We start from the raw sequence: 10,396 nt of genomic DNA on the forward strand, positions 1-10,396 counted from the left end.
AATATTTTTTATAAATTAATACTTTTTTATTTTTGATTAAATAAATAAATAAATAAATGGAACTTTGATAAGCAAAATATAATTAATTTTTTATTTTTCATGATTTATAAATATCTATATAAAATCAATAATTTTTATATAATTTAAATTTTATTTTATATATATATATATATATATATATATATATATATATATATATATATATATATAAATAAATTATATATATAAAATAAAATTTAAATTATATAAAAATTATATTTAAAATTAAATTGTATATATATTTATAAATTATGAACAAATAAAAAACTAGAAAAAATATAATAAAGTATACAATATAAAATTATATATACTGACTCCAAACTTTGAACAAGGTGTTTATTGTTACAAAAGTTTAAAAAAATAATTTCAAATAAATGCTTTTCTTTTTAACAGTTTAATTAATAAAAGGATCACAATTTCAAAACCAATATTAAGCAGCACAACTGTTTTCAACACTGATAATAAAACAGTATATTAGAATGATTTCTAAAAGATGTGTCACTAAAGAGTAATGATGCTGAAAAATCAGCTTTGCATTGCAGGAATAAATTATATTTTAAAGTATATTAAAATAGAAAACCACTATTTTAAACTCCATTAACATTTCACAATATTAGTTTTTTTCTGTATTTTTAATCAAATGAACGCAGCCTTGATGAGCAGAAAAGTCTCCTTTAAAAAGCATTAAAAATCAAACTTTTGAGCAGCAGTGTATATACATATATATGTATCTTTTTTATATATAATATATATTTAAACAGCTAACAACAAAGCACTTACATGCAATGACTTTTCAGACCTGGACTGGATGCTCAGAGTGTTTCTTGCTGTTTGTTTTGTCAGATTATAGTTAATCATCCGGAAAATCACCGCACCAGGACAATTACTTATTCATTTTGCTCTGCCGGAGCAAATGAGGTAAATAAACAAGATTCATTAATCAGCAGGACAATAAATTAACATCACATCTCTGCCATCACTCACATGTTTGCCTCAACACCTCACCTTTTTTTTTTTTTTTTTTTTTTTAAACTGTCTGGCTTGTTGTGTGATCTGCTCTTAAAAAAAAAAAAACACACAGGAAAATAATAATAACAGCAACTTGAGCGAGTAAATGAGAACTATCTATGTTTGGCTGTATTTGAGCGGCGCATTAGAGAATCCCTCAGGATGGTTGCTATGGCAACTGCTCTCATTTTAAAAGTTTCTGAGAGGAAAAAAAGTTATATATTTGAGGATCATTTATAGAAGCGGGAGCTTGGAACGCTTCGGATCAATTTGGTACAAACCTCCCAGAAACAGGCAATTAAGTTAGCAGCGTTTGCCAAGTCAAGCATCACTGTTACTTACTAGTGAGGTATTAAACTTCTGCATAAAGTTCATCTTGTCAGGAACCAGCATCATTAGATGAGATAAAAATACTCTATTTAATGATCACAGCACAGCAGCAAAATACTAATTAACTGTCATTTAAAAGTTTACACCCCCCTTTCAGAATTTGCAAAATGTTCATTTTACCAAAATAAGAGAGATCATGCAAAATGCATGTTATTGTTTATTTAGTACTGACCTGAAGATGATATTTCACATACAAGATGTTTACATTTATAGAAATGACATCGTTCAAAAGTTTACATCCCCTTACAACCCATCCTGTGTTGTTACCTGAATGATCCACAGCTGTGTTTTTTTGTTTAGTGATAGTTGTTTTGTTCATGAGTCCCTTGTTTGTCCTGAACAATTAAACTGCCTGCTGTTCTTCAGAAAAATCCTTCAGGTCCCACAAATGATTGGTTTTCCAGCATTTTTGTGTATTTAAACCCTTTCCAACAATGACTGTATGATTTTGAGATCCATCTTTTCACACTGAGGACAACTGAATGGAGATGTGTACATTTTTCTTATTTTGCCTAAATATCATATTTTTTCATTTAGTACTGCCCTACAGAGGCTACAGAAGATTCCCGGAACACAAAATAAGTTAAATTTACCCATGTTTTCAAATTCCAAAAGTTCCAAAAGGCTCTTAACGCATGGTTTTTCCTTTTGGGGCATCAGTTAATGTTTGAACGTTTGTCTATTTTCTGCTTATTTTGAACAATAAAAGAGTATAAAACATATTTTAAAATACAGAAACAAAATCTTTTTTTTAAATGTAAAGATTCTAAAAGCATCGAAGGAGATCCCATAATAATTTAATACAGTTTACAGTAGTAACAACAAATGATATTTTATTATATATGATTAATAGCATGTTGGTTTCATTGGATATATTATATTTTCCAAAATAGAAAAGTCAGCTATCTATTAAATATCATGTTAATTATTGTGCCTTTTAGCCCCAACATCAGGGGTGCTTTTTACCCCAAATACCATACTTTTACATAATCTTTCGTTATTTAAAAACTGCTGCTATAATTATCTTAAACAAAACTGAAAATCATTAAGAAGAAATCTGCCAAAATGTTCACATCTGATAAATGTTTATTTTTCAAATTGCATAATAAATAATAAATTAATAAATATTAATAATAAATTACATGACTTTAATAAATGCATCAGTTCCAAGATGCATTTAACCAAATATTTAGTTTTATTGGCTAATATATCAGTTATCGGCTTCCAAATGTTAAAAAAAAATATCGGTTATCGGTATTTGCCAAAATTTTCGTATCCAATAAATGTTTATTTTTTTATGTTGGGAAATACATAATAAAATAATAAATATTAACAATAAATTACATTAATACATGCATCAGTTTCAAGGTGCATTCAACCAAAAGATTTAGTTTTATTGGCTAATATATTGGTAATCGGCTTCCGAATATAAAAAAAAAATATATCGGTTATCGGTATTTGACAAAATGTTCATATCCAATAAATGTTTATTTTCATGTTGTATAATAAATAATGAAATAATAAATGATAACAATAAATTACATAATTTTAATAAATGCATCAGTTTCAAGATATTTAGTTTTATTGGCTAATTTATCGTTATTGCTTCCAAATATAAAAAAATATCGGTATCTGCCACATTTTTCTGCCATCTAGTGGTTGAGAGGAAAATAATATCAAAGTTGCCTTTTACCCCAGAACACCTTTAGCCCCGTTGTACCCTACATATAACATGTTACACTAGCAAATGGGTTCCTTCAGAAAATATTCAAACACCACAAATGATTTTCTAAGAAGCTTAATATATGATTAAGGTTTTGCGGGTCAAAATTTCATCATCATGAAACCCCACAGGAAACCACTAGTAACAATAAATCATCATGTGCCTTCATGTGAAGCTGTACGAGTTTCACTTTAATGCCTGTTTAACTGTCTTCAGAAATAAGAAAAAATTCTCCTAGAAATAAAAATCTTCTGGTTAATTTAAGACTTACATAAGAGGGTCAAAGATGCCTGCTAATACCAACACAGCTCTGGCGAAGAACATCATGTTTCTCATCTCTTAATGAGAGGTTAATCCATGATTTCATCTGTCCAGTGATTGGAGATGCTCTCATGTGCGTATGTTAGTGTGTGGGTGAGTGTATGTTCATGTCTTTTTGTGATACGCTGCACACGAGTAGCTTTTAGGATTTCATTTCACATTAATCCACCTTATCTTCGCTGGCGCGTGTGTGAAATCCCTCGCTGAGGCCGCCGGCAGTATTTGAGAAGCTCATTTTCAGCCTGCAGGGAAACTCGCTTGTGACGATCTTCTCATTTAGCATGTGTGCTGTGACAATGTTCATGATTTCACTGAAGGAAGCACTGAAGGAGATTCATCTATGGCTACCAAGCCACGTATTCATGTTCAACTATTACATTTGTTCAAATTGACTCACAAAAGAGAAACAAATGCAATTTGTGATGAACTAATCTAGTAATATAGTCGGTTGGATGCTAGGTCAGGTTGTGGGATCATTATTGTTGCGCGATAATGCAAGGTACTGTGTGTTTAACTTTATGTTTAATTTATTTTAACTAAAAAAAAAAAACAGTAAAACCTGAAAAAAACGTTGATTTTTTTTTTTTTTTTACTAAAAACTTAATAAAAAAGAAAAATAAAGCTAAAAAAAGTTAATTTTACCATTTAAATGTTTGGAGGTCAGTATTTTTTTTTTTTTTTTTTTTTAAAGAAATTAATACTCATCAAATTGATCAAAAATGACAGTAAAGACATTTATAATGTTATAGTCTTTGAACCTTCCTCAGGCTTGCAACAACTTATCAACAAATGTTAATGTAGATATTTTTTTATTTTTTATTTATTTATTAAATCGTTAAGTCGGTATTAGCTAAAATGATTCCCCTTTGGCCGATTCATTTTTGCATTGCATTTTTAACATCTAGACTACTTTATTATTATTATTATTATTTTAAAAAAAAACTTTGTTTACATTTGAATTTTAATTATTATTATTATTAATTACATCTGTGTGTGTATGTTTGTGTGTAAATAGTTTTTTATTAATTTTATTTAATTTTGAATTGCAATATATTTTTATATTTTATAAATATTGTATAATTTTTTATATCTTTTTTCTTTTAACATTTATTTTTTACCAAGTTTTTTTAAGTAACCTTTTTATGTTTTTAGCTTCAATTATAGTTTAGTTATCTATAGTTATCTAAACTATTTTGAACATTTTTTAACTGCATTTCTTAGCATTTTTTTTTTTTTCTGGAACACAAAAGAAGACCAAGATTTTTTGTTTAAAATAAATGCAGTTTTTTTTTTCTGTAAATCCTTAAAAAAAGGATCTGTAAAATCCTTAAAAAAAAAAAAACTTAAAAAAATTAAATGTATCACGGTTTCCACAAAAAATATTGTGCAGCACAACTGTTTTCAAAGTTGATAATCAGTTTGTTAAGCAGCAAATCAGCATATTCGAATGATTTCTGAAGGATCATGTGACACTGAAGACTGGGGTAATGATGCTGAAAATTCAGCTTTGGTTACAGCAATCAATTACATTTTTCTATTTGAACAGATATTCACATAGAAAATAGCTATTTTAAATTATATTAATATTTCACATTTTTTACTGTATTTTTTATCAAATAAATTCAGCCTTTGGTGAGCAGAAGAGACGTCTTTCAAAAACTTTAAGAAATCTTACCAACCCCAGATTTCAAACATTGTATACAGTATGTTGTGTAGCAGATCGAGATCCATAATATATGGAAGTTTCCTTTATGTTTTACACAATATAAAAGTTCACACTGGTATAAACTATATATAGCCTGCACCATAAATGAGACCTACATAAAATGTTCCTCTATACATTACTTCACACAGTTCTCATGTTTTCTAGTTTTTCACGTGTTTGCATCTGTCTGGGCTTTTTAAACAAGACTGTGTTTTGTGACAAGAGCCACTTTGTCTGCTACTCTTGGATCTTCTCTTGCTTTGTTCTTTCCCAGCAAATGGAAAGTGGGAGATGAAAAAGAAAGAAAAAATTATCATTCTGTCCCAGAAGGGTGAAAGAAAGAGACATAAAACAAGACACAGGCGTGTTACTCAAGGACAGCCTCCGTAACCTCACATATACATACACATATCCAACAGTGAACGCCTCTCAAACCGCCCGAGTGGCTTCACTAGAGCTCAAACACATCAGACTCAAAGCATCAGATGGAGATGGGCATCAGCAGGGTTGTTACATAGTTAAATAAAATTAAAACTGTAAAACAAAATTTACTTAACATTATAAAATAAACATTCTAAACAAAATAAACATGCTTGAAATAAACATTAACTGAAATTTTAAAAATCTTTAAAATACATATATATAAAAACCTTGTTACTTCAGCTAGTTTCCATAGCAAAATTTCTAATATTCATTTAATTTAACTTGATGTACTAAAACAACTAAAAAAAAATAATAATAATAATAAAAATTAATAAAAACTAGGGATGCACAATATATCACCACAGGTCAATGAATGATTATTTTTTATGTTGTATAATAAATAATGCAATAATAACAATAAATTACATGACTTTAATAAATGCATCAGTTTCAAGATGCATTCAACGAAAAGATTTAGTTTTATTGGCTAATATATCGGTAACTCAAATACGAGCTATTATCGGTTATCGTATCGGCCAAAATGTTCATATCTGATAAATGTTTATTTTTCAAGTAGCATATTAAATCATAAAATAATAAATATTAATAATAAATTAGATTGCTTTAATAAATGCATCAGTTTCAAGATGCCTTTAACAGAAAGATTTACTTTTATTGGCTGATATATCGGTTATCAGCTTCCAAATATGAAATATTATCGTATCGGCCAAAATGTTCATATCTGATAAATGTTTATTTTTCGTGTTGCATAATAAACAATAAATTACATGACTTTAATAAATGCATCAGTTTCAAGATGCCTTTAACAGAAAGATTTACTTTTATTGGCTGATATATCGGTTATCAGCTTCCAAATATGAAATATTATCGTATCGGCCAAAATGTTCATATCTGATAAATGTTTATTTTTCGTGTTGCATAATAAACAATAAATTACATGACTTTAATAAATGCATCAGTTTCAAGATGCCTTTAACAGAAAGATTTACTTTTATTGGCTGATATATCGGTTATCAGCTTCCAAATATGAAATATTATCGTATCGGCCAAAATGTTCATATCTGATAAATGTTTATTTTTCGTGTTGCATAATAAACAATAAATTACATGACTTTAATAAATGCATCAGTTTCAAGATGCCTTTAACAGAAAGATTTACTTTTATTGGCTGATATATCGGTTATCAGCTTCCAAATATGAAATATTATCGTATCGGCCAAAATGTTCATATCCGATAAATGTTTATTTTTCGTGTTGCACAATAAACAATAAATTACATGACTTTAATAAATGCATCAGTTTCAAGATGCATTGAACCATGAGATTTAGTTTAATTGCCTAATATATTGGTTATCGTCTTCCAAATATATAAAATTATCGGTTATCTGTATCTGACAAAATTTTCATATCAGTGCATCCCTGATAAAATCTATATTGACTTGTTTAAATAAAACGTAATCTAGACTATTTGAACACATTGTTAGGTTTGTTACAGTCATCTCTATATTCACAAAAAAAAAAAAAAAAAAAAAAACACAGCCTCCAAAAATGCATTACTTTATTATGAAAAGGATAGTCCTGAATCTACATTTACCACTGGTACAAAATTAGCATTTGACTAAAACAATGTAAATTGCACAATTGCTAAAAATCATGTAGACAATGCAAACATGACCACCAAAAATTGTCCAAATGTACACGTTAATAAATTCACAGCGAACTCAATGTCTTCTTTCTGTTTTAGGATGTAAACGATGTGCAGGATAAGTGGAATACTAATGTTTTCCTTTCTTTCTGAGAGCCTTTCTCTGTTTAGCACCCAAATCAACTGGCAAATGACGCAAGACATGCTAAAGATAAAAGACAACCGTTTCTTTAATCTCATGCAGCCTTTTTCTGATAATCAGTGGATGAAATGACACACGCAGCTCAGCTTCTGTTTTTGTCTCTGCATGTGCATATCCATAATAACTTTTCCTTCAACACACAACAAAACAAATTAAGCTTTCATTAGAGTGGAGACCCGTACGGTCTGAAGTGAATGTAATGACATAAATAAGACAAATAAGAATGAATAAACAATTTTACTATGGCATTGTGCTTTGCTTTTTTGCATGCAAAAACAAACTAACAGCACGGCCAGTGTAGTCTGATTCACAAACTAATAAACCGAGTTGATTCCTTTAATAAAGCAAGACTAAACTCACAAATAGCACAGCTGCATTTCTCAAAAGCATCATAAGCATAATCAGATCGTAGAAACCACACCAATCTAGTCAAGTCACATTTATTTATATAGCGCTTTTACAATACCATTTGTGTCAAAGCAGCTTTAATAAACAAGAAAATTACAGTTTTAATCTTGCAAAGTTTCATTTGTAAGATGACAATAGTGCCATTATTCAGCACAATTTAGTTTAATGAATTCTTAGGCTCACTGAATCATGTGTGATGCATGTGTGTGTGTTCATGTACAGAATAAGATTTCCTAGGGCCACCACATGTGAAAAGCATGCCTACGCTCCCTCGTCTCCATTATTGATGATAATCAGAGACGCCGCTGGAGTTTGGAGCTCAGGGAACGACAGGCACACGAGGCATGAAAGCGTCTGATTCAAAGCGCTGCGGGAACTAGGTAAGCGTCAGAATATATTAATTTCCTGGTTACTGTATCAAGCCCAGAGACGTTCCTCGATGGAGACGATTGCATGTGCCGCAGGCTCATGCACATGTATGTTTGCGTGCGTGGGTATATGCTCATCACAGTTTCTATAAACACCACCGTCAGGGACTTTTCAGTGAAGCAGACTGTGAAAACGCTCCCATCGTTTTCACTGCTCGCATCAGTTCACAAAACACATTTACAGAGTTCACTGACACCAACATCCGTCTGGAATAAATTATAAGCCTTTGTTTCTGTCTACCTTTCGAGTACTAAATTCACGCTGTATATTGCACTTGCATATTTGCTATCAAAATATGCATTTCTTTCTGAAATGAAACAGCAAAAGAGACACACATTTACCACAGTCCAATTCAAAAAACAAGATTAAATGAGTTTGATTCATGACATTTATTAATAAATGCATCAGTCTCAAGATAAATTTAACCAAAAGATTTCGTTTTATTGGCTAATATACCAGTTGTCGGCTTTCAAATGCAAAAAAAAAAAGTATCGGTTATCGGTATCGGCCAAAATGTTCATATCCGATAAATGTTTATTTTTCATGTTGCATAATAAACAACAAAATAATAAATATTAACAATAAATTACATGACTTTAATAAATGCATCAGTTTCAAGATGCATTTAACCAAAAGATTTGGTTTTACTGGTTAATATACTGGTTATCAGCTTCCAAATATGAAATAGTATCGGTTATCGGTATCGACCAAAATGCTCATATCCGATAAATGTTTATTTTTCAAGTATCATAATAATTTATAAAATAATAAATATTAACACTAAATTACATGACTGTAATAAATGCATCAGTTTCAAAATGCATTTAACCAAAAGATCTAGTTTTATTGGCTAATATACCAGTTGTCATCTTCCAAATATAAAAAAGTATCGGTATCGGCCAAAATGTTCATATCCAATAAATGTTTATTTTTCATGTTGCATAATAAATAACAAAATAATAAATATTAACAATAAATTACATGACTTTAATAAATGCATCAGTTTCAAGATGCATTCAACCGAAAGATTTAGTTTTATTGGCAAATATATCGGTTATCGGCTTCCAAATATAAAAAAGTATCGGTTATCGGTTTTGGCCAAAATGCTCATATCTGATAAATATTTATTTTTCAAGTAGCATAATAATTAATAAAATAATAAATATTAACAATAAATTACATAACTTTAATAAATACATCAGTTTCAAGATGCATTTAACCAAAAGATTTAGTTTTATTATTAGTTTAAACAAAACACATTTACATAGTTCACTGACTCCAATATCCGTCTGGAAGAAATTACAAGCCTTTGTTTCTGTCTACCTTTCGAGTACTATTATATTGCCCTTGCATATTTGCTATCAAAATATGCATTTATTTCTCCAATGAAAGAGTAAAAGAGATGCACATTCAGCACAGTCCAATTCAGAAAACGCAATTAAATTCAGTTTGATTCATGACACAATGCTCTTACCTGCTGATGAAAAGAAGGGCAAATAAAGAGCTGAAGAAGGTCATGGTGAGACGGTGAGAGGTTCAGTCCGCTGGAGTCTATCTGAAGAAGAAAAGAAGGAGGTCATTGAAACGGGTCAAAACTCTGCTTTTGCAGCTTCGGCAGCAGAACGACTGTAAAAGAGTCTTTTGAAACTGCTGAAGCTTTCGCTTTATTGACAGTCAGTGATGCATACATTTTATTCATACTGTTTATAACTATTTTTTATATTATAAGGTCTACTTACAACATTAGTCAAGATTTATTGTGGCTAAAGGGTCATTTTTATGACCATTTTCTACACTCTCTGAGCATTGGAAATAATAGGGATGACCATTTTAATTCATTTTGGCAGACATTTCACATATAACCCTAAATTTCAGCTTTTACGCTCCTGATCCATCTCCTATGCAAAGCATTCTGGTAACTAACAATCCACCATTCAGCTTCAGTTAATGCAACAAAAGTCATTTTAGGTTGTCCTAACACGAGTTGGACTAAATAAAGTTGTATTTGACATATTTCAGTAGATTCAACACAATTAAATTAGTGACAGAATGATCAGCAATTGTGTTGCTTTTGATTATTTT

The 10,396-nt window shown here is 29.9% G+C and overlaps 1 protein-coding gene across 1 annotated transcript in view; it reads right to left on the minus strand.

Annotated features, from left to right (window-relative positions):
- The window catches only part of LOC141325792 (gamma-aminobutyric acid receptor subunit pi-like), a 55,069-nt gene extending 45,200 nt beyond the window's left edge, over positions 1 to 9,869 (minus strand). Inside the window, exon 1 of the mRNA XM_073834523.1 lies at positions 9,789 to 9,869. Within this exon, the coding sequence (XP_073690624.1) occupies positions 9,789 to 9,832 (44 nt within the window). The 5' untranslated portion in view covers positions 9,833 to 9,869. The remainder of the gene's footprint in view (positions 1 to 9,788) is intronic.
- Between the last annotated feature and the right edge of the window lie 527 nt (positions 9,870 to 10,396).

Source organism: Garra rufa, chromosome 2 (assembly GCF_049309525.1).
Source record: "Garra rufa chromosome 2, GarRuf1.0, whole genome shotgun sequence".
In the NCBI taxonomy this organism is placed as follows: Eukaryota; Metazoa; Chordata; class Actinopteri; order Cypriniformes; family Cyprinidae; genus Garra; species Garra rufa.